General features: G+C 41.9%; 1 protein-coding gene across 5 annotated transcripts in view; it reads right to left on the bottom strand.

Moving 5' to 3' along the window:
• Positions 1-25,898, bottom strand: part of Dgki (diacylglycerol kinase iota) — a 452,147-nt gene that overhangs the window by 173,436 nt on the left and 252,813 nt on the right. For all 5 annotated transcript variants that reach the window (XM_015989976.3, XM_015989977.3, XM_076566517.1 and 2 more), the window contains exons 13-17: positions 22,172-22,285; positions 20,398-20,535; positions 17,212-17,290; positions 5,227-5,282; positions 3,994-4,056 (exon numbers count right to left, since the gene is read on the bottom strand). In XM_015989976.3, the coding sequence (XP_015845462.1) occupies positions 3,994-4,056; positions 5,227-5,282; positions 17,212-17,290; positions 20,398-20,535; positions 22,172-22,285 (450 nt within the window). The remainder of the gene's footprint in view (positions 1-3,993; positions 4,057-5,226; positions 5,283-17,211; positions 17,291-20,397; positions 20,536-22,171; positions 22,286-25,898) is intronic.

The following is a 25,898-nucleotide window of genomic DNA, read 5'->3' as shown; positions in this document are numbered from 1 at the left end:
TCAAAGATGAAGTGTCCAGTGAAGCCAGCAGCATTCCCACTGTAATCAATTGATCCAAACACAGCATGAACGTGGCCATTTGTTTTCTTCCCTGCCTGAGATAACGTTTATTTTGAAACGGGGAAACATGTTGTGAATACATTATCTGAAAGATTTCCAGAAGTCTGTTCTAAATCGGTATCCCCTGTCCCAGATCCTCTTCTGTTTGCTCCAGGGCGAAGCCTGTGTCCCAGATGCAGGAGTTCCTAAGCTCCTGTACAGATGTGACTGTGTGTATTAACAGTGGGTCAAGAAGACAAAACGGTGTCAAGTGATTTGCTCTCACAAGTCTACTCTCTTACCGAACTGGACGGCACTTCTGAAATTAAACTGATGGAGTCTGGACATGACCTTGGTCTCAAGGGCCCCTTGACTATTGGCCTCAGTAGCCTTGTCCACAGCTTCCTTGATCACCTGGTATTTTCCCCCAGGAGTTCTGTCCTCCAGCCAGTCTCAAAAATGTCTCCATTCCCCTTTCTCCATCTCCACAGGAGACAAGGTCCAGAAGAGAGGGCTAATCAGAGTCAAGGATGCAGTACCACCAAGGAAAGCCGTCTTTTCAGCTGGCTTCCTCCCCACTCAACCCCCGTGTCCCAGAATTCCATTGGTTTACTTTCTTTGGGAAGGGGGACTAAAGCATTCCACAGCTCACCACACTCTGATAAAGATTCGTGGAGCAGAGGTTCAGTCTAAGCATAACGATTTTGCAAGCAGTCTAGGTTGCTTTGAAGCGCCACATCCTCCTCCCACCTGATCTGAGTACACTCCAATGTTCATAAATGGTGTCAAAAACAATTTCTGGGAAATCATATGGCCCTAAATTAAATATTTCCAACAGTAATTTAGAATGAAATAAAGTTCTAGATAGTGACCAAAGATGTTTTAGAGTACCCCCAATAACCTAAAATCTTCCAAATCATTTAAAAGCTTCAAGCAGATCTATAGATGACTATGCCCATGAAGAAAGCAGAGTAATTTTATTTAAATGATCAAAGTTCAAGAGTGTAAACAACAACAACAAAAGCCTTACATTCAAAATACAGGGTGCTATACTCTGCTGCTACATATATTACAGAAAAAAATACTATAGTAAATACTACTGAACTTGGACCCAAACTCATTTTTAAATGTTCTAGCCTTTCCTCCTGGGAAATATGTCAGTGAGAGCTCATCAAATTATTTAAAGATGTATGCCATAAAACATGTAATATTTTACTATTTTTACATATTTATGCATGAAAATGTACAGTTCTCTAGAACATCAGTAATCAGTGTTTTCCCTAATTTAAACACACAGAAGGGAAGACATCTGCTTGCAAAATATGGTTCTGTATCTATTCTCATGTGTTGATAAATCAAACAACGGACAATAAATGGTGTTATATGTAATGTTTTCTAAGTGCTTGGTGCTTTCTTGGTCTAGAATTATAACCACCTGATTTCCATATTACATCCAAGACACTGCCTTCACCTGTGACAAAGATAAGATGGTCTGTTTTCTATACATCTGATATAGTAAGGCTGTGAAGTATCCCTCAAAAAGGCTCATGTGTTAGAGCCTTGTGCCCAAGCTGGTGGCACCATTGAGGTGTGACTGGGTCATGAGCATGCTGCTGCGTTGCTACGTTCACACTGAATGAGGTGTTGGGGGTGGAGCCTACTTGGTAAGAAGTAGTTCACTCAGGGCTTGCCTTGATAGGTGCATCATGTCCTGGTCAGTCATTCATCAGTCAGCATCTCTCTATCCTTCTTCTCCCTCCTCTCTTTTCCTTTCCTTCTTCTTCTACCCATCCTCCCTTCTCACCACCATGAGGTGAGTAGCTCTGCTCCCCCCACCCCAAATCCCGTCCACATGAACAGCTCTGCCCCCCTCACTCTGATCTCTTCCACCATGAGGCTGTGCCTCACTCCAGGACCACGAACAACACTGCATTGTAGAGGAGCTGAAATGCGCTAAAGGGATGCCCAAGTTAGCTAACACCAGCAATACTTAACGCTTGTCTTGGCTGATTTAAGGGATTCGTCTTCCAAGCATATTTTGCTAGAGGTTACAGACTTCGTGTTATGATAAGCAGTTGAAATCATACAATGTACTCCTACGGTTACAATGCAAAGACTTAGAAACTCTACAGTAAAAATTCGTAAGTGTTTCAAAGCAGGGCTCCTATTAATGCTGATACAGCAGCAAAAGCAGTTTTGCAAATGTTTGCCTATCAGGTTTCTGCAATTTTCCCCCTTTTCCTCCTCTTTTGAGACTGGTTCTAACCAAGCTGTCCAGGCTGGCTGCTGGCCTTGAATTTACATCCCTTCCAGCTCAGCCTTCCAAATAGTTGGGACAAATAACAGAAGCCACTGTGTCCAGCCTAGCATTCTGAAAACAAACCTTGCGTCCTATAAGAAAGAGTAAGTCAGCCGGGCGGTGGTGGCGCACGCCTTTAATCCCAGCACTTGGGAGGCAGAGCCAGGAGGATCTCTGTGAGTTCGAGGCCAGCCTGGACTACCAAGTGAGTTCCAGGAAAGGCGCAAAGCTACACAGAGAAACCCTGTCTCGAAAAGCCAAAAAAAAAAAAAAAAGAAAGAGTAAGTCACTTCTACTACATGAGCACTGTATATACTAGTTTATTAACACTGGAAACATCATCAGTGCCCCACAAAATATCATCCTATTACAATCCTTAGTTGTTTTATTTTCAGTGATCATTTCTCTTTTTTTATTTAATAAAGAAGCAGCTAGCATGTTATTTAAACGTTTGCTGGACTTGGCAGTGCATGCTGTAATCTCAATATATAGGAAGTGGAGAAACAGATCAGAAGTTCAAGGCCATTTTAGCTAAATAGCAAGTTGGAGGATAGAATGAGCTACAAAAGGCACTGTCTCAACAAACTATGAAGAACCATCTAGAAGCATATATATCTCATTTTGTAAACATAAATGTGGATATCATGAACAGGACTGCCACTTAAATGCTAAAAACTGCTTTTCATTTTAACTGTCTCATTCTCCTCTACCAATTGTCTAAATCTCAATAACCTAGTATCATATATTTATTTTCATATATATGTACACATACACATGCAGGAACACACACATGTTCTGTTTCATTACCTGCCTGGTGATAGATGGAGTCCCTGCCATATTTCTCCATAGATGTATTTTTTTTATCATCCAGCCTCATTTTCATCCTTACAACCATGCAAATCAAACTATATTCATCTCTTCATAATCTTGGTTATTATAAGAAACAGTTTGTTTTTCTTAACTGATTTATCATATATCAGAATGTACCACCTAGACAAAGATAATTTAATCTCTCTTTTGCCTCCAATGGAGACATAACCTGGGCTAGAGACTTAAAAAGAAATAGCAGGAAACATCCACTCAGTGTGAGGAACCTTGACCAGGCTGGAGAGCAAAGTCAGGATAAAATCATTGTTTGTTCTAAAATGGAGACTCCTCAGAAAGATCTGGAACAATTGTTGGCTAAGCATTTGTTTATACTGGAAGAGCCAGCTCATGGCTTTTCTTCTGGGAAGATCTTCTGAATCCTATTCTAAGTAGGATTACAATTGAAACTGAAAGATGAAGCAGAGATTCCTGGTCAGAATGTGTTTGTATGTGTGTGAGTGGGTTGAATATTGTGCCCTCATGTCAAATGTCTATGATTGTCCAGTGTTCTGTATTATGATCGAATAAGGGCCTATGAGTCTCCAGTGATTATGTATACTCCAAGATTTCCTCAGGAGTTAAAAAAAAAAAAGTCTTTATTTCACTCTAGCACCTAAGAGAGAGACTGATACATGGTGAGAATACATATAAATGGTCAAATGAGCTCCCCTACATGATTTGTAAACTATTTGCAGTCCAGGGATTAATATGCACATCAGCTGGCATGGGGGGGGGGTAGCACCCATATTCACATGCAAATTAAATGAACATATACAGTCAATACTCACGACAACTTTGACGTGTTTGGATAGATCTCTAGAACTTCTCTGTAGGAAATCAGAAAAGGCTGCCTACACCACAAGGGAGAAAAGAAGTCTTTGTTACATGGTTTCTACCAAATCCTTGCTTTAATATGATAGAGTGTTCCTCGAGATTCCACGCTATGAAAAATATATATAACAAATTCTCCTTTGGTTTAACCCAAGGTAAAATAGGGTAGTGTCTGTGAAATTCTGTGTTTTCAGACCATAATCTATAATAAAATTTAAGACTATAGGAGGATACAGAAAAAGTGGGTGGTACCCAGAGTCACTGGGAATCCAACGCTAAGATCACCTTTAACCTCCCCCAAGAATGCTCTACACTGCCCCTTGCATTTTAACTCCTACCCAGTGTTATCCATTTAAGCTACACCTTATTGATACATTCAGTGTCTTCTGTTTTCATCTCTACTCACTCCTAGGAATGTCCCTGAAGAGTAAAGAAACCCCACCCCACCCCTGCCCTGCTGTCTGGGAGAGGAATTTCAGTGAGGGATTGTCTAGATTAAGTTGGCCTGTGCACTCATGGCTGAGGGTGTGAGGGGTTGTCTTGATTAGTGGAAAGACAGGCTCAGTGTGGGTGGCACCTTTCCCTGGGCAGAGAATCCTGGATTGTAAAGGGGTGGAGAATCAGTGTAAGTGTGTGTGTGTGTGTGTGTGTGTGTGTGTGTGTGTGTGTGTGTGTGTGTGTGAGTATGTACTCATTCCTTGCTCTCTGCTCTTGATTGTGGATGTGTGGTGACCAGCTGCTTCAACTTCTTGCCACCTTGACCTCCCCCAGTAACAGAATGTAACCTAGAATTGTAAGTCAAATGAATACTTTCTCCTTTAAATTGCTTTCTGTCCAGATATATTATTTCAGAAACAGGAAACAAACTAAAATGCTATGTTTTTTTTCTATCCATTTTTCCCAATCTCTTCATTGATATCTGTTTCATATTGCTCCCTAAAAGTCACTGACTCTTGTAGCATCTTAGGAGCTTAATATTCAATCATGGTCAACAACACCCCCTTTGCTGACCACTCATTTAAAAAACATTCTCTCTCTTCCATTCCCTGGTGAAGGTTATAAAGAATAACTATATATTAACATAAATGGAAGTGTCTACCATTGCTAATTTTGATGTGCTTAGTTTCTTTGGTATTCAGTGAATTGGCATTAAATAATATTAATGATTATAAAATGAAATGTATACTTACGCCTGCATAGAACATTTTATTTCGAAAACGACTATTGAATTTCTCTGGATTTGCTTCTGTAAAAGAGGAGAGGCAGTTTTGTTATATACAGGACCCTTATGAAAGATCAGCTCTGTTTTCTTCACATCTGGCCTCTACCCTGAAAACCTACTAGATCCAACTCTGCTATTATGATCGATCCCCTCAGTTCCAGGCCAGTTGCTCCAGTTCCCAGTGACACAGGTGTAGCCAGCTATCTGGTGCTAAGAAGGTCAGCTCAAGCCAGTAGCACCGATGCAAATTGGGAGTGTATGTGTAAAGCTGATCTTTAGGTCCCACCTACCCCTGTCTGAGTATGAGGTCCAGGAATGGTGGTTTGACAAGCTCCCCAAGGTGCACTCACAAACATTAAAACTAGAGACTTTTCTTTTTAACTTGTTTTGAATCAGAGGGATTTGGGACAAGGATGGACAGGAAAGAAAGTAAGAGATCTGGGGATGTGATTATTCTCACTGTCGTCTATGACGGTTTGGCTTCTGTAAACTGTGTGTAAAGCTTCAAAATGCAGTTAAACAGGATGGATTTGAAGAAGCATTAATAGAAATTTGTTTTCACATTTTGAGAACACTCCAAACCCACTCCCTTATGTGTGATAAGCCTTGGAAGAAATGGAAGTGAATGAGAGTTTAAAAGGTAGGGAGGGAGAGAAGGAGGTGGGGAGGGAGACAAAGAGTTGGAGAGAGAGGGAGGGAAGGGCAGGGGGCAGGGGAAGCTCCTGAAAAGACTTACCATATTACAGAAAGGTTCTGTATGAAAAATGATTTAATTTTCAGTTTGCCTCTTCTGTTATTTAGCTCAAAGAGCCAAAGAGATGAAATAATCCATATCAGAGAATTTTCACAGGAATTCAGGGGCTAAGAAATGTCTATGTGAAATACAATTTCCTCAAATGTTTCTCACTGATGCAATTCCAGAGTTTCACTACACAATCTACTGGTCTACCTGAGCCCTTTGGCTTTATACCCACCCACCAGTGGTTTCTTCTTAGGCTCGGTCTTCCTCCCAGTCATTTCTCCCTAGACAGCCAGATGACTAAAGCAAGCTCTCCCAGTCCTAACACTGTCTAAAAACAGCATTCAACATTCCCTGTCAAAATGAGGGAACATAAGAGTTCACTCACTCAGACTGGTCCTAATAAAGCATATAGGACCTCGAGTAAAAGTCCTACACAATGCTTATTGGATTATTTTCGAGATTCTTAGAGTCAACTAATAATTGCACGTGACACAGAGACTGGGGAAAGAATTGAAACTCAACTAAGAGGAGAAGGGAGTGTTTGCAGATTGCTTCTCAACAGCTATCTTCAGCTACGTAGTTTTGGAATCACAGAGCTTTCCTAAATGCTGTTCTTCTCTTCTATTCAACAATATTCCCTGATCCTATACACAAAGCAGAGCAAAATGTTAGGAGGAATAATAAACAAAATACAAAATGGTATTAATTGCTCTTTCTCTTGCCCCGTTACACTTTAACCCCTTTTTAAGATTTACTTTATTATTTTAATATTTATTTATTCATTTATTTATTTAGTGTGTATATGTCTCTCTCTCTCTCTCTCTCTCTCTCTCTCTCTGTGTGTGTGTGTGTGTGTGTGTGTGTGTGTGTGTGTGTGTGTGTACCTACAAAGGCCAGAAGAGGGTGTCAGATCCCCTGGAGCTGAAATTATAGATGATTGTGAGCCACATGATGTGAGCGCTGAACTCCAGGGCTCCTAACCACTGAGCCATTTCTCTGTCTCTTGGTTACTCACTTGTTTAGAATCAACTTGCCTGGCTTCCACTTTCTTTTTTGGTTGCATCAGCTTTCTTGTTTTATAAAACTAGAAGTAAAATGAGAATTTTCTTTTTTTGGCACTGTGTCTGAATACATGAGCTCTAGTTTAAAAACAAAACAGAAAACTCCAGTCTACCTATCCAACAAGTTATTAAAAAAAAAAAAAAGGAAATGTCAGCCAGCCACAATTCTAGTGTAGAACTTTCTCAATATACTGATGCCCACAGCTATTAAGTGAATCCTAAACCAACCAGCCACTAACATTTATGTGCTTTATAACTTACAGTCTGGAAATATTCACAACTCTATGTGGTTTTTCTATGAAACTCGATTTTTTTAATAAAACCAAAAAGAAGATTCATTTTCTCCAAAGGTAGACTATTTCCCATAAGACCACCAAAATGGGATAAAATGGAGAAATAAACTGAGTTTTTAGTGACTTAACTCACACCTTAGATGAAAATGGTCACCGCAGATGTAATTTAGCTGGGAGTAATAAACTTTAACAGGTCCATCGAGACACCTAACATTCAGAGAGCTGTTAGAAAGACATAAGAGGAAGAGATGGGGAGTCGCTCATACATCTTGACCTTAAGGGTTTAAGAGGAATCCTGCTAGTCCCAGGACAATGCACTTCCAAAGGCTGCTGGGTAAGCACTCTACATCTACGCCACATTCCTAGTCTCGTTTCCCTCTTTTGCAGCTTCTATGTAAGCAAAGATGAGACTCAGAAAGACAGCTCAGCTCGAGAGTAGAAGAAGCTGAGCCTACTGCTGGAACTGGGTCACCTCCCAGAAAGGCCAGGCCACAGAGGGAGCCAAGGAGGCAGAGGATGGCCTGCAAATGCAAACAGCAGGGCTCAGTCATGTCCATCCCTGTAAGAAGGAAGGACTGGATGGCTGAGTGTGCATATGCACATCATACGGAGTTGATGGACCTTTAAGAAGAACCAAGAGTGTGGACATCCCTCTCGACCTTCCACACCATCAAGAAAGAAAGAGAGAATAAAGATTTGGGAAGGGGCCAATGAGAAAGTTCAAGGGCTGTTCCTTCAGGAAGTTATGTCTGTTATGTGATGTGAGGTAAACATGAGAGGCTAACAGTATCGACACCTCTGCTAGAAGGATCTGGGATTCACTGTTTGAATGCCTGGGTTATCTGTTCTCCTTCTTCACAAGAAGTGGGTGTGAGACAGCAAGACCCACTCACTATCTTTCTAGTTCATTATTTACATGTTTACAATGTGACATCATCAGTTTCCTGTTCCTATCATAGGAAATCATGACCAATTTGGAATATTCAAACGCCATTTGTCGATTTGCTTATAATTCTCCTGGTCAGAATTCTGGAATGGGCTCCCCTGGAGCCCCTGCTGAGGGTCTGGGAAGGTGGCATACTGTGACACCCTCAGTGAGGAGTCCTGGGAAACATTTTCTGGTTATTTGGGTTGTTGGTAGAATGCACACCCTGGAGGCTGCAGAACCCTCTGGTGGCTGCTGAAGGCCGCTCACTCGCACTAATGGAGTGCTCATTCATTGCCTGTGCTCTTGGGTTCTGATCCCTGCCACAGTCAACACAAGTACATCAAATCCTCATATACTGAATCTCTCTGACTTCTCCTTCTGTCCTCTACTTCTGCTTTTAGGAGTTCACATGATTATACTGGGACCACACAGATCATCTAAGAGTGTCCTCTGACACTGAAGTCAGCTTTGCTTACATGAGTAAAGTTCTTCTGTCACACTGGGCAACAAACACAGGTGTGACCCCAGGTGACAACTGCCATGGGAGGCAAAACTGCCCAAGTTCCCCCTTCTAGCCCTCATGACTCACATTCCTCGTAGTTGAAAAAGGCAGTTAGTACCTAAGAGGTCCCCAAGGATCCCAGTTCACTATACCATCAACTTAATCCCAAATCTTGTCTAAATCTGATTATCTCAAACCTTCTCTTTTATCTAAAGTATCTAGATTTGGATCTAATTATAATCTGTTTATAATGTTGATGGAGTTCTAGGTGTAATCCATTAAGCCGATTAGAAATATTAGTCCCGACGCAAACTGATGGGCAAACCGTGCTATAAAAGTTGCCGGCTGAGGGGCCCCCAACTGGATCAGGCGCTCTGAATGGGTGAGACAGTTGATTGGCTTGATCTGTTTGGGAGGCATCCAGGCAGTGGGACTAGGTCCTGTACTCATTGCATGAGTTGGCTGTTTGAAACCTGGGGCTTATGCAGGGTCGCTTGGCTCGGCCTGGGAGGAGGGGACTGGATCTGCCTGGACTGAGTCTACCAGGTTGATCTCAGTCTTTGGGGGAAGCTTTGCCCTGGAGGAGGTGGGAATGGGGGGTGGGCTGGGGAGAAGGGGAGGGGGGTGAGAGGGGGGAGAACAAGGGAATCCGTAGCTGATATGTAGAACTGAATTGTATTGTAAAATAAAATTAAATTAAAAAAAAAAAAAGAAATGTTAGTCCCATCCTTAAATACTTAAATACAGCACAAAGGCAGGGTATGTGCCATCAGACTGGGGACCCTTAAACTCTGCTTCTCTCTGGGACTGGTCTTGCAGGCTTAGTTGTCAGTCCACTGTAAACACTTATTTCAGCCTAGCTGTTACCTTGCATGTCTTGAGCGGGTCTGACGAAAACATGCTAGTGCATTTAGCACCATTTACTCATCCTTTCTAAGTTTTGTGTTTACCCCTCTTCCTGCTCTAGCCGTTAGTAGCCCTTCATACATTGCATCTATATCAAAAAGCAGAGAGTGCAGAAGTGTGATTCCCATGGTGTCCATGGTGCTTTCTGTATACAGACATACAGTGCTGGGTATACAAACATTTACAGAGCATAGAGCCACACACACAAACCATATCTGAATTTCTAGCCAACAAAAGCACATACTTTTAATAATCTTTAGAGTTGCAAAGTGTCTCAAAGATGAGTTAGTTTTCAACAAAATTTCCTACATGCTTATTTCTCGGCAGGCTTGAAGACAGCCCATACCTGTAGTTTAATGGTTCAGAGAGTTATTGTCACACTGTTTTACTGTCACCGATCGCCACTCAACATCACCCCACTCCTCAGAAGGCCTAGTAGTTCCATTTAATGAAAGGGTGCAAATGGAAAGTATACTGGCTTACCTCCTCAGATATTCCATTTATATCTAATTATTATAATGCAAAGACCAGCAGTCTGATAATCTAAACTTACAAATTTGTAAAGATTTTTGGCCACAACTCATTGGTGAAAAGCTTCCCAGGTTACAAACAGATTCCTCTCTAAAATAACACATGAAAACAGAATCACAAAACCATTTCATGTAGAATTCTGCCATGGACTTCCAGGAGAGTGGGAACAGGTTTACAGGAGGGTTTGGAGAAAGGAAAAGGAAAAAACACTGTAATTATATTAATTTCAAGTGCAAAAGAAGAGAGCTGTTGTTCAACAATGCTTTTAAAAAGGCAGTGAGATGTTTTTAGACAATATTTCAGACAAAACTTAGAAGCTTTAGGAATATTTGTTTGTTTAGTTTATGTGTACACTTATGTGAGTTCATGTACAGCGTGTGTGAGCACTTGCCTGTGGAGGTAAAAAGAGGCTACCTGATTCCCCTGGAACTGTTTTTTTTTTTTTTTTAGGTGACTGTGAGCTGCTCAATGTAGATGCTAGAAAGGAAGCCCAGGTCTTCAGCAAGAGAAGTAAGCACTCTTAACCACTGAGCCATCCTCTCTCCAGCCCCCATGCAGTTTTTTTGTTTTGTTTTGTTGCTGTTGCTTTGTTTTTAAATTCAGTATATAGAATAAGAGATAAGCAGCCGAGCCTGGTGGTGCTCACCTTTAATCCCAGAACTCAGGAGGCAGAGACAGGCAGATCTCTGTGAGTTCAAGGCCAGCCTGGTCTACAGAGCAAGTTCCAGGACAGCCAGGGATGCTACACAGAGAAATTCTGTCTTGAAAACCCCAAAAAAGACAAGCTATCTTTTCTCATCAAAATGTGAAATAAGTAATTGAAAATGTCAGTACATTTGTTACTTACATTTCATAAATAATACAATGCAATCCTACTGATCCTAAAGAAAGCATCGAATCTAGAGTTGTTAAACATAAAGAGCCTTAGTCTCCCTTCACTTTCACTACCTAAAAATGGACAAGGACTGGTTAAAACCTGCTCTATGTCTATGTATAATTGGATTCGACTGACCTTACCTCCAACCTGCCTTTGATGACACACTGAAAAGGGAATCAGTTCACACTCAAGGTGGAGTGACGTGAGCCCAGATGCATGTGCATAAGAGAAAATCATCCTGACCGTTCAGAACTGGATCACGGCACTCACACTATCTACACAAACAGTTTTCCAATCGGTTCCTTGGCAAGTAAGGCCCTACACACTAGAGTTTTTCAGCTCACAATCATTACCAGTATCTAAGCACACATATATAGATTCAGTTTGCCCATCCATATCACACGCCTCCTTTGCTCTAGTTTTGAGTTCTTGACGAGCTCATAACCAAATGTAGTTTGCCTGAGGCGCATGAGGAAGGCATTAGCAAGTATAAGTATTACAGCACAGTCCCAAAATATTAGATATAAACACCCTGAGGAACTCACACATCTGGCATACTTTTTCCATTGGATACTTACTCAATTTTGACATTTTTATTATTAGTTATAGATAAAAATGAGCTTCATTATGACATGTTCATAAGTGTGTGTAATATATTTTGATCATACTCACCCTCCATTACCATGTTCCCCTTCCACTGAACCTTCCTCTTCCCAACTAGTCCCTCTTCTACTTGTGTGAATTTTCTTAAAGATGTGTGTCTGTGTGTGTCTGTGTATGTGTGTGTGTGTGTGTGTGTGTGTGTGTGTGGGAGTATGTATGTGTGTGTGTGTGTGTGTGTGTGTGTGTGAGAGAGAGAGAGAGAGAGAGAGAGAGAGAGAGAGAGAGAGAGAGAGAGAGAGAGAGAGAGCGCTTGAGTTTTATTGGTGTTTCTCACAGGATCATGGGTGAGGATTTGTTTATAGGACCCTGAACACCTTACTGGTGGTTACACCAGTGAAGAAAATGTCTCCCCCCCCTCACCCCCATCAACCATCAACTGCCTCAGGGAGGGGTGGAGCCTTATGAGTCTCTCTCCTCTTCATAACGGGATGCAGATGGGCTCAATCTTGTGCCAGTCTATGTGCTCAAGAATGCAATGACCACTCATGCATGCATGCCCAGAAGGCGTGTTCCACAGCACTTCATTCCTTCCTCTGACTCTTGCATCTTTCCCATTTAACTACTCCAGAAATCCAAAACGAAATGCCATAATCTATGCATACAGTTACACGACCACTTTGTAATTCCAATTTTATATACTAAAATTTAAAAAAAATTCCTTCTTTTCAATATCAACTCCCATTGAGGACATTTAAAAAATGCCCTTTACCTTTTAAAATACTGCTTTTCCCAGTATCATTTTTCAAGCACTGTAGAAAAATCATTCATTGTGCATTCTCTTTCCATCTAATTCATGCTGAGGACAAGCAGCTGTGTTCTTGTAGTCTTCCTGCCCGCCTGATACATTTACCTGCATTCATTCTTATCTATTATCATATTTCTCCCTTATCTTCCATGCATATTACCCTGTTAGCACAACTAATCTATGTATTCCTTCTATTGATACTTTTTTATTTTAATCAGTGGGCCTTATCCTCCAATGGAACATTCTGGTACTATAACAAACACTTTCTGACACCATTGGACTGTGAGCTGGTAATAAAATAAATAAATAAGAGGAGGAGGCAGGTCAGAAAATGAAATGTAAGACATCATTGGAAGTGTTTTGGCATGTACCCGGGCTCACTGTCACACCACCTTTAGGTGTGAGCTGATTTCTTTTTCTTTTAAAAACGATGGCATCTCAGGCAGTGAGGGTTAAGATCGGTTGAATCAAATCAGCACACAAACACCAGTGTTTTTATCAGTCCTTCTGCCTGTGTAGTGGTGTGATGACCACATCTTACAGGAGCACACTGAAATGATGAATGCCTTTCACACAGAAATTCAAGAAGGAAGCTTTGAGATGGTGAGGACTTTTCTAGGACAAGCTGTCTAAGCTTTGGTGCCTCAACCAGGGGCCTTTTGCAGCATCTTCAGCAAGGATGAAATTTAGCAAAACTGCCGCACATAACAGGCTCTTAAAGGAAATTTTCTGTGGTATGAACCATGGAAGTCACAGTCCTTTGAGTCACACTATCTGCATGCCTCTGTATATTTAGTGCAAGTAGTAAATTCTAAATTGATTTAAATGCAGCTGCCTCTAGAGTCATAAGTGTATCTCCCGACCTTGTGCATAAGGTTCAGCTCCTCTGAATCATAATTTTAATGAGGCAGTGATACGGAAGCAGCTGATCTCCAACTAAAAGTTTGATGTGTCTAATATCCATGTCCAAAGAGTGACAATCTCATTCCCACGGCTGGTAAAATGAGACCTGAGTTTGTCACTGACAGCTATAATCACTGTTAACATGCCTGAACACTAATGTATTGGGATATTTTCTATGTACTCCCTCAAGCACTGTGATAACCCAGCACTGATGATGGCGTACTAGGCAATACTCCAAGTGAAAATTACATGACCAACCTCATTATAGCTCCAAATCCTCTCCCAAACAGTTTGCTTTCTGATGCAAAGGTAGCAAGCATTCGTCCAGGAATGCTCGGGCCACTTTGGGAAGAATCAGCACTCTATTTCCAACCAAGTGAGGTATACTTTCAATCTCATCAAATCTAAAGACTCAGACTATTACATGTACCCCCTTTATCCAAAAGTCAAACAAAATACTAAGAATTCCTCCACTGCCTGTCTGACTTTCAACTGATAATTCTAAAGCTATCTGCATAGCAACAATTCTAATAAGCTGTTCCGAAATTAAAGTGATTTTAATTGTCCCTTCTAAAAGAAAGACTATGTAAGTAGAAATGCTACGAACTGTCCATTTGATGGGATGTTTCCCATCTATGCCAAAATTTCTCTCTACAGTTACGTTTTTAAAATTCTGCCTTCCTGCAATTGATAGGTGTTATCCATTACAAGTAGATGGGCTGGCATAATTCCCACTTAGAGTAACATATTTTCATGACATTATTCATATTTTTTTTTTCACAATGGCTCTCATGAGACTTTGAGTCACCCTTAAGGTATTTTGCGGCCAATTATACAACTTTTGCCTTGAAGCCTCAAATTGCAAGCAGGTGGAGCTTTCAACATCCCTGATCCTAGCTGAGGAGCTATGGGCAGCTAAGAAAGGGAAAGTGAATCTTCTTTGGAGGTATGTTCCAGGGAAAGCTGTCCACGTATCCATGCATGGCCCCACACTTGTGTGCACATGGCCAGTACTCATCAGGATTCAGTGGGTGAGGAGGAGAGAGGGGACATGAAGACGAAAGGATTGAAGGATATGTTTTGGGCACAGGCGGTCCAGGGGGAGAGAGAGGGAAGAGTGAGGGGTACATATGCTTAAGACGTGTTTGTGTGTGTGTGTGTGTGTGTGTGTGTGTGTGTGTGTGTGACATATGTGTGTCATATATACATATATATGTGGGTGTGTCATATATATATATATATATATATATGCTGTCAAGAATAAGTAAAAATATTTAAAAAATAAAATAAAACACTAAGCCTTATCAATAAACTTCCAAGGATAATGCTTGGAATTTGGCATCTATTAGTCAGTTGGTCTCCTTTCCCAAAATTCTTTTGTAAACCACATTCCTTTGTACTGTGGTGTCTTTCTGTGTTCTCCTCATTCTGATGCATAAAAATTCCTCCTTAGTGCAAAGGTGTATATTATTAGAACAACTTTCAGAATTACTAGGCCCCAAATCAGGTTCTCTTGAATGAGCTTACTCAGGGCCACTTACTCAATTATGTCTCCTCACACCAAGATGCCTGATTTTGGAAATTCTTGTATTTGTGATACTATGTCACTTTAGAGATATTGTTAAGAAATTCAGGAATCTTATTATTAAGAAGTCCAGATGCATAAGACCTTAAAGATAAGGAAATAAAGAGAAATATGCTAGGAACCAGAAAATGCTTACTGTTTACTGGCCAAATAAACTCACTTTAAACACGGGAAGAAAAGCATGTCGCAAACAGAGGCCCCACATAGGGCCCTTGAATAACTCTTTCCCATGACTAGGTGGTGGCAGAATGTGCCAGTTTGGAGATATTTCCAACTTGGAACATTTAAAGTTTTTTTTTTTTTTCCCATCCATTCTGCCTGTGATTTTCTAGCCTTTCAGAGAGGAAGCACAAAGGACAGTTCCTTCTTCACCTGGTACTGATGTTCTTCCTTGATGCAGAATTCAACTCCACGGACACTTTCTCCTAATCGCCTTAGTGAAGCCTGAAGGACCAGACTTGCTGGGCCCCGTGAGGGCTTCACAGGGCTGTGCTTCAGCTATATTTTTAATTCTAATAATCTGAACCTTAGTGCTCCACGGTGGATGTCTAGTGTGTAAGAGTTAGATTTTGCTTTGCCTGGTAACCACAATCTGAAGTTTGGGGTTCTGGTTTTCAGTACTCTGTGTCTCAAGTTTGGGGTTTTGAAACCACCCGAGCCCTGCAGAGCCCGCAGGAAAAGAAGGCATCAGTTCCTCTCTAATGACTTTGACTTTCATCTCCCAAGTTTGAGACCTTACATAACTATGTCGCAGTTACATCTAAACACATTCACGGGGAACTAGGCACCAACACACCTATAGATCGAGGATAAAGGCAGAGCCATGGAGTATACACCCATAGACAGAGTGCAAGAGATGGAGAGATGGAGGGAAGGAGGGAGGAGGAGGGAGAGAGAGAAAGAGAGAAGTGGGGGGCAGAAAGAGATCGTGACAACCTATATCCTAAATTTTCTTTGTTCTGAATGAGAAAAAAATGAAATATTTTACTTTTTCATCCTTTTCTCACGTATATCTAAATTTGTTTTTTATGATATATAATATTGTTTTAATTTTTCAAATACTTTTATCCTTTGAAAATTCATGTGTGTATACAATGTATCATGCCTGTGCCCACCTCCACTCCCCCACTTTGCAGTCCCTAGGCCCTCCCAGCACATCTCTCAAGTTTATGTGTAATCCACTGAGTCCAATTAGTAATTAGTCTGCACATGGATGTGGAACTGTCCACTGTGTCTTGCCCAACCTACCAGGGACCACAACCCCAAAGAAAGTACTCTCCCTTCCACAGCAGCCATCAGCTGCCAATGATCTTACTGGCTTTCAAAACTTGTTCTCCCAGAGTCTTGGGCCCACATCTTCTCATACAGGGAGTTACTACAGCCTCATTCCCACTTGCCTCACCCAGTGAAGGTCCCAGAACCTTCCCCGCTACCTCACCACCATCACACTCCTTCCTCTCAAACGAAAAGTCCCATATTCCCTCTGTTGTATCGACATGGCTGTTTCTTTCCTCTTCCTCTTCCCTATCACATTGCAAAGGCTCTGATATACATATTAAACTTGAACCTCTGGTGGCTTGTGAAGGAAGCTAAGTGCATCCTAGTTAGTAAAGAAATCTTTATCCAAGAATTTTATTTCCTTCAGAATTTCCATTCAACAGATCCTCTGGGAGACTTCGATTTTGGGGATGTGGGGATACGGGGTAGCTTGGGAAGAAGGGCTGAGGGGGTGTGGGAAGGAGGAGGGGGATCTGTGCATGGTATGTGGAGTGAGTAGAAAATTTCTTAATAAGGAAAAAGAATATATAATATTCTTTATATATATATATATATATATTCTTTTTCCTTATTAAGAAATTAATATATATATAAAAGAATTTCCATTCAAAGTGGGAGAGGGATGTTAGTGGTAGGGAACTCGCCTATCATGTGCAAAGCCCTGGTTTGGATCCTCAGAACACAGTATAAGAGTCAAACTTAAAGATTAACATCCCATGACTTGGAGTGGACCTCTGTCCCCACCCTTGAGCTTATAGACAGCTAGGTCTGAGGTCCCTATTTACAGCAAGCTCCACTCTGGTCCAGCTCCCAGGGTCATCATGAAGGAGAGCAAGAGGACATAGTGCAGGCATGCAGGTGATGTGCAGGCAAAGGGGAATGGGTAGAACATGGCTGGAAGCTTCCTCCCAGGGAGACAGAAATGGGACATGTCCTCACCTCGGGATTCGTGGAACTCCAGAGTGACGTGGGCATCAAATCCGAGGCTGAAGTAATTGTTGAAGACATTCAGAGGAAGCTGCAAGATAGAAGAATATGAAGGTGACATTGTTCACAGCCAAGTAGAAGACACCAACTTAGACCCCAAGGCCAGACCCTATCTCTGGGGCAGCCTGTGGGACTGATCAGTCCTATCTCGCCGTAGAGCGTGTTTATAAATAAGACACAGGGGCTCCTGAATTAACTCATTAGTGAAAGCTCAGATCAAGAAATCTCACAACTCATAAATCATAAGGAAACAAGGGACCCAGCACAAATGGCTAAGCAAGAGCCATTCTTGTGCACAGTGCAGTGACAGAAGCTGGGGGGCGCTCACTTGTAATAATCTTGTGAAAGAGAGATTGATTCCGTGAATTATATAATATATATATATATATATATATATATATATATATATATATATATATTACATATTGCTAGATCCAGTCCAATTTCCCTAATCAGTGGATGTGCCCCTTTTCAAGAGTTTTATATCCCACACATAAATACTGCAGCCTAAAATAAACATGTAATCTATTTTTAAGGTTTTTTTTGTTTTGTTTTCACAAATCTCATATAAGAAATAAAGCAGTGAGAGTCAATTTGATTTGTATCAGTCATTGCTGATAGAAAAAGGAAGCAACAGCCATATATATACATATATAATGTGATATATATATATATATATATATGAAAAATATATAAAGACATATAATTCAGATTCCCGCTTAATTGGTTGAACCTGTATCTTTAATAGGACAACCACACCAACCATAGAGAGCACATGTTAGCTCTAGCTTTTTCTCCTGTGCTCTGACCCTGACTTTCCTTGTGAGCCAGCAAGAAGGAAGGCCGTGAAGCCTGAGAGGCCCCACTGAAATTGCAAACATGTTGTCATCTGAAAGCTCCCGTTCAATATTAGAACAACCAGAGAAGCACACATAAAGTGCAAGAAAGGAAAGGACACTTCCCCCACATTTCTTTCCATGGCTCAGGATGCAAGATAAATACTTCATTAAAAGAGGCAATGTCCCTAGACAATTGTCAGGTTTCTGGCCCAAACTGAACTGTACCCTTTTGTTATTAGAAGTAAATGTTGAAGTCTTAAAAGTTCCAAAGTCATTTGTTAAGAGTGTGTCACATACTTCTAACTGATCAGGAAGATCTCCTGGTAAGCTAAAGGGAGAAATATTGTCCCATTAAAAGAGAGAGCAGAGGAGGACAGCCTTGCTTTCTGTCTCGGATGAAAAGAAAGGATGACCCCTGCATCGAAGCCCCTGAGACTGAGCCTTGATGGGTCAGGGGTTGCATTGGCCCTTAGAATTGGTTTCAACAAACCCCAGAGTAGAGAAAAACTCAAGCTACACAGCCATGCCAAAACCATGTCTAAGTCTCTTGGCTTCATATTTGAGACTGTCCAGTCCCTGCACTTAAACAAAACCCCAGCCCCTGTAAGGACAGCACGGTGATCGTGCCAAGAGCACAGAAACGTTCTACCATTTATATTACTTTGGCTACAATTCTAACCCATGTCTTAGCAGCCACTGATAGCTAAGGAAAACATCTGGTCACAATTCCCTAAGCAATATTCCAATTTAGTCTGTTTTAAAGATATTCACATTTTCCAGGAAAATGTGCCCCAATTTTCTACAGATCCCCAAACCCCATTCCCAAAGCCCTTTAATTATCTGGATTGGCGTTCTCTGGCTGCATCAAGATGTCTTTCCATTTCTCAAGCTTTTGGGGAAAGAGTTCAATTGTAGGCCTTGCCAGTCCACATTTAGCAGAATGGCCTAAATTTTTCCATTTCAGTAGAAAGCCCCCCTTCCTTCTACTTTGATGGTTTTTCTATCCAATCTCAATTAAGTCAAATAAACAGTTAAAAGTATCACATGTGTTTATGTTTAAACAATGTTCAATTGTGAACTCAACTTCATGTGAGCAATCCTGATGTCTAATAGAAGATTTATTAATTTCAGGAGTGGAGTTTAGGTGGAAAACAGTGGAGATGAGGAGAGATGTTTAAGCCAAACAAGACGCTTGAGTGTCTAACATAATCATTCAGGACTGTGGTGAACAATAACTTGGGCTCAATGGATGGATCCAAACTAGCAAGGATTTTACTTGAAGTGCAGGTGCAGGGGCCTTACCCCTACATTAACTTATTTCAAATCTCTAGAGAGAGACATAATCTTCATTCTAACAAGTGTACCAGGAGACTCTTAAGCCTACGCAATGGAGGGCACATTATCACAGAAGAAAAGCAAGAAGTTACATGGAGGGCCTGTCTACTCAGTCACATACCAAGTTAATCGGAGATGCAGGTCAGAACTTAGATTCAGGTGCTGAAGTAAGGCTGCACAGTAGTTTACTTGCAATGATAGCCTTGGTTTGGCTTAGGTTGTCTTTACCATAAATGCTCAGTCACCAAAGAAAAATCCCAAGACATACTTATTTAGACCATTTCAAGTCCCAAGCAGATGAGGCAACTGGCTACACAAAAGGGAGGTTTAATGTCAGGCCAGCAAGGTCTGAGGGTTTCCTCCTGCTGGAAGATCGTGTACCTAATGCTTGGGCACATACATATACTCCATCTTCTCATACGCTGTTTGTATCTAGCTCAAGAGATTAACAAATGTTTACATGCTTTCCCAGTGTGGAGCTGAAGACAGAGAACAGGTCCCTGAGCTCTGGAATAAGAATAATATCTGAATCCTGAAGGGTCTGTGGAGCAGGAACAGGGAGGGAGGTGGTGACAGTATACTTGAAACCTTAAGAGCCAGAGTCCCAAAGCTATCCTGTTATCTTTTAGAAGGCAGAAGCCACGAGTGTGTCTTGAGGAATGTGTGTCTTATTGCTCATGTCACTGCCCAGTGCTCCATCAGCAGAAAAAGAATATCTCTTCCCCTCCACCCCCTCTATCTCTTGCTATTTTTATTTATTTGTATACATATGTGTGAGTGCACATATATGCAAGTGTCTACAGAGGTCAGAAGAGGGTGTCAGATCCCCTGGAGCTGGAGTTTCAGGCAACTGTGAGTCACCCAACACAAGTGCTGGGAACTGAACTCCAGTGCCTCTGCAGGACCAGTGAGTGTGCCTAGCTGCCTACTACCTCTCCAGCCCTCAAAGGAGGAACTGTCTAACCTTACACACGCCATCTTCAAGTTCTTCAGGGGGCAAGTCCGGGTTTCTCTCCACATGAAGGTTCCAGCGGTCCAACTGTACAATGGTGCCATCTTCGACCTGGCACAGGATCTTAGAAACAGGCTCATCGGTGTAGCCCTGAGGACGGAATCAGAGCACAGACCCTCACTGTCTGGATCAGAAAGCCACAGTCAATGCCACAGCAAGGCAAGGCAGAGGCGGCCATAGTCCTGCTGGTTTTAAATCATAAAGGCTGGAAGAGTGAACTGTGTTTCCCCTTCTTGGTACGTTAAAGATAATGCTTAAAAGAAAGCGCACATAAGCACCAGTTTTGCCTGATCTGAGCTGAGGAACAACCTGCCCAACAACTAGTGGTCGTGTGCCGGATTGGTGCTTTTACTGGAGTGAACAGCAAGATTCCCTCTTCTTTCATTGTTGGAATTTGGGGTCACACACAAGTGTGTGTGGGAAAGGGAGGGAGCACAAAGGAAGACTGAAGGTCCTCTCTCATTCACCAGTCCTTGATCTTGTGTTGGGAGGCCACCAATCTGAGGCCTGAGGCAAGTCAGCCCGAGGAGCAGGGCTGATGAGAGCAGCGTTCTCCCAGAGAGCTGTTAGTGACGGCATGATTAGTCAAGGCGGTCACGCACTGGATTTGGATAGGAGCAACTGACATGAGTGAGAGTTGAGTTGTTTCATTTAAGTGCCCTTGGTTTTATTTCAGCTACTTAAAAAAGGGGGGGGGGGAAGTAAAGAAAAATATAACAACAAACAATACTTCAATAGATTCATTCTGCTACAAGCTGGATCAATGTCTGCTATGAATCTGAAAGTCACTGCCCTAAAAAACGGAGGCCAGGAAATGACCTGGTAAGAGGGTCTAGGAAGTTGGCAAGCAGACATGTTAGTATCTTTTTAAAATATTTTAATGTATTCTCCCACAATCGCATACATGTATAAAATGCATTTTGATCATACTCACCCCCTACTTCCCTCTGCTCTTCCCCTTTCACTCCCTCTGACCTCTTCTCCCCAAGCCCTTTGCCAATTTTCATGTCTTTTTTTAATGGTCCATTGAGTTTAATTAGAATTTCTTGGATGATCATGGACGTGAGGTTATTAACTGGAGCCTGAGCTGTTTACCAGGGACTGTGTCACTGAAGAAAAATTCCTGCCCCAGCAGCCTTTATGCCAATAGTTCCTGGGTTAGGCATGTTAGTATCATGTGGCTTCTAAATCTTAGTACACTAAGATAAACAGACATATAAAATGGCCAGTTAGTGACAGGAGGGGACTTCCCTCACAACTTCCAGAGAATGGTCCAGCATGGGAAGGGCAATAGTATCATCCAAGCTACAATAACAACCATCAGAAAATCTCCATGTTCAAAAAAAGTAGGGCCTGTCTCAAGCAATAGGTCTGAAATCTAAACCAGATTTGCAATTATGGCCAGGGCTAAGGGTCAGGATGAATGCAAATTTGCAAGATTGTTTCACATGACCACTTGAGGCCAACCCACCCAGGATGTCCCAGTGGATACCTCAACAATCATGCTGTCTGTGTACAAACCATGTGTTTGTCTCATACCCAACCTCCCCCTCCCTGGCTGATTCTAAGTCTAAACTGAAGAAGCTACAAGTAAACAGGCAGTTCAAGTCCCAAGTCTAACTTGTCCCTGGACTGCCGTGGCTTACTGCTTCTAGCAGTGAGCACAGAGTGACCTGGGAGTACGGTTTGCTCCTCCATTGCAGGGGCAGCCACCTCCACTTCTTACCCCTCCCCAGTTGAGTGTCCGAGCCAGGTCATTCCCAGTCCCCAATGGAAGGACCCCCACAGGAGGCTGTGGACTCAGCTGAAGCTCATCCAGGATGGAGAGGATCCAGCCCACCTACAGACACATTGGGGACCAGAAGAGAGAAAAGAAAGACAATAAGTCACCAAGAAGGCACTTACAGGAGGAGGCTGGAAAGGTCAGAATACTTAAAACACATGCTTAATCTAGCAATCAGGAAACAAAAAGCCAACTTACTTCAAGTGGTTTCAAAATGGCCAACCCCTTAATAGGAAAAAGACCGCTTTGTGCATGAACTATTATATAAGCAAATTGGGACCCATTCATCTACATGTTTATCTAGACATGTATTTTAAAATTTAGGAGAATTTAAGGCTATTTAAGGGGTAATATAACACAGCATCAGAGAGAATACAAAACTCAGAAACAGACTAAATTTCAATGCTGGCTCAGACAGACTGCAGAACCTTGATTAAACTGCATTACTTCACAGAGACTTATTCATCTGATTTTCAAAATGAGATAATGATACCCACCTCACAGGACCATTTACAGCTTAAACTGCAATACATATGAAGACCAGAACTTTGCCTATGGCCCATGCAGACACTCATTAGAAGACAACCCTCCATACCATCATTTTGGAAATTCATAGTGTTTTCTTAACTGTTCCTAAATTCTCTTTAATGATTCACTATGAAAACATAATTATGCGTGGACTTAGTGTCTAATATAAATTTAGGCAGAAAGTACACACTTGCACACTAGAATCACATGTCCCACTTAATCTTTGTTCTAGGAGAAATAATGCTTTGAATATAGCTATATTATATTTTAGACAAACAGCTCCAAACTCAAAGATAGCAAAAAGAAACTTACAAATCTTTATGATGTCACAGAGACCCATGTTCCATTGTTCTCCCGTTTTCAGCTATGACTTTCACAGTGGAACTACACATGTCATGAAGAGCTACTTTAAAAGTGATGGCTTCAGTTCCCCCATTGCATACTAACCAATTTTGTCTCAAGCTTAGAAAAGAAAGTCTTGCTATAAACTATATAATCCTTGGCCTATTCTCTGATAAAGGAGCTTTATTACCTCACTGGTTCATTCAAGAGCTCAGCAAAATAGTGGCACATCTTTATACTTGTATGAGTGTCGTGATTTTTTAAAACAGCATGCTAGCAGTGCATTTAATGAACACTGCCAACTACATGCACAACAGAGCAGAGCAGCTGAAATACAGAGATTAATGAGTTGGGCTATGCTAGATAAAACAAAATGGCTGCCCTCAGAGTTCACACCAATAAAAGATGGTACACTGATTATAATCTCCACGCTATCCCCGAGCAATAACAAATCACGTTATTAAAATTAAAAAAAATGCCAGGATGAAGCCATTAATAATATGTTAACATAAAAAGACTCTATAAGATAGTTTAACTTTAGTTTCCACTTTATAAGAGAGCTGAATGGTGAGTGGCATTAGTGTCGCGCCATTCATACATTAGAACTGCCATTCATAATTAGATAAGACTAACACCAGTGAGGATAGTCTCATCACTACTGCAAGGTAACAAGTTTTCATAAAGAGGTGAGTGTAACTGGGCCTGCTGGCACATGCCTACAATTCTGAACTCCTCGGGAGGCTGAGGAAGGAAGATGGCGAGTGAGACTAGCCTAGGCAATGTGTAAGACCCTCTCTCAAGAAAAAAATAAAATAAGGAGGTATCTTGGATATAGCTCAATGGTAAATCACCTGCTGGGCATGCCCAAATCCCCATGTGGAGTTCCTAGCACCACGGAATTACTAAACAAATCGCTAATACCAAACTCAGTTCTAGAAACGGCATGACTAACTTAGAGGCAGAAATATGTGATTCTGGCAACTCTGGAACTAGAGAGAGTCAGAAACAGATGACTCACAGTCAGGCATGGTAGCACTTGTCCGTAGCCCCATTTACCCAGGAGCCTGAGGCAGGGGAATTGCTTGAACCCAGTAGTTCAAGACCAGCCTGGCAACAGAGTGACAGTAACTCCTACCTCACAAAAAGAAAACGGAAAAGGGGGGAGGGATTGTTGAATCAAATCCAGATGACCTGCAGATTTTTCACCTAGACCCAGAAAGACCTCGGAATTTTTCCACAGCAAATGCAAAGGCAGAGCAAGCATAGTTCCAACTTTAACTTCGTCTAAAATCCCTTCTCCTCCAGCGACCCCTCCCCAGGATGTAAGCCTCACCACCTACCATGGAAGCCCGGACACAGGTTCACTTTCTAGAAAGGCACACCACCCTTAGATTGTGACCTGGGTTTCTTGAGCTCTTCTTGCACACAGTCCCAGTCCAGTGTTCCATGCGCTAAGCCGGTTCTCACAGCTGTGTTGGATATCGTTTGGGTACCGCTAAAAGCACTGTAAACACAGTGAGGGCTAAAAGCACTAGGAAACTTCAGAAAGCATGTGGAAGTCACCAAAGAGGGCACAAGCATTCAGAATGCTCAAGGCAGACACAAACAGCACAGAGAAAAACCAGGTCTGTAGATATGCAGTAGAACTCAGATTCAAATTCAACAACTCATCCAGAGAAGAAAACAGGCTGGAGACAGGCTTCCCCAAAACTTCACTGAGAGATGGTCTTTTCCATCTCTAGATTTAAGTAAGAAATTGTTCTTATTTCAGCTGGTCAATGTCTCTGTTTCCTTTGGGAATAGTTACACTAGTTTACCCTTACAACGTCTGATTTTACCCTGAACACAGCAATGACAGACCAAAGAGGTGAGAAAGACATATCTTCTTGGCCCTTCGACAAAACACAAAGTGTCAAAGGTGAGGTAAAGGTCTGGGGCAGCCTGTCTCCAGGTCTTAGAAGGAGTGGAGGAATCCAGGTTGCCCTCATCTAATAATGAGGGACGAACACACCCCCTGCTGGTAGGAGGCTGTACTGGCACCAGTGCCCTCTTGACAGGAGAAAGGATGGTTGGGACAGGGTGGGGATGACCACTGCCTGAGGCTATGGCTGCAGAACTGTGGCTTGCTATGTCTGGTAGAAACCTAGAAAGGCTCTGTCTGGCAAACAGGCCAACCTCCCAGTATCTCAGGGGTGTCTTCCAGCACGGAAGCCTTCACACTTACAGCAAACACTGCTCTTGTCTGGTAACTCTTAAGCTGCTCTGTAAGAAAACTAAACAGAGATAGGAAGTAAAAAGCAAACACCTGCCTCTGAACGTGAGCCTCCAAAGAAAACTCCAAATCACCTGAAGACTCACACCGAAAGGGATGGAAAAGTAAGAGGATTAGCCACCAACTGCAAAGTTACAAATGACTTTGAGAAGTGTCGCCCGACTTCCTGTGATGAGCAGAACAGTTGCCAATCAAGCCTTCTTAGGCTCAGCTGCTGTCTGCTTTCTCAAAAGAGTTTCCCAAGAGCTCTGCTTGGTCTGCGCTCAGCTCCACACAGAGCCCCGGGGGCTTGTGGATTTCATACCTTCGTCTCAAAAGGACTAAGCATAATTCTTCAGAATTGCACACACAAAGACTTTTTCCTTCACAAACTGCATGTGCATGTGTTATGTATGTGCATGCACTCGTATGTGCCTGTGTGTATGTGTGTGTCCACATGCATGTGTGCATGCACCTGTGTGCAGGTGTGCATGTGTATATTTCAATCTCCTTATTTCATTGACCAAATAGTTTTCCTTGACTACAAGC

Source organism: Peromyscus maniculatus, chromosome 3 (assembly GCF_049852395.1).
Source record: "Peromyscus maniculatus bairdii isolate BWxNUB_F1_BW_parent chromosome 3, HU_Pman_BW_mat_3.1, whole genome shotgun sequence".
Classification (NCBI taxonomy): Eukaryota; Metazoa; Chordata; class Mammalia; order Rodentia; family Cricetidae; genus Peromyscus; species Peromyscus maniculatus.
This window is presented reverse-complemented; position numbering and strand designations above follow the sequence as displayed.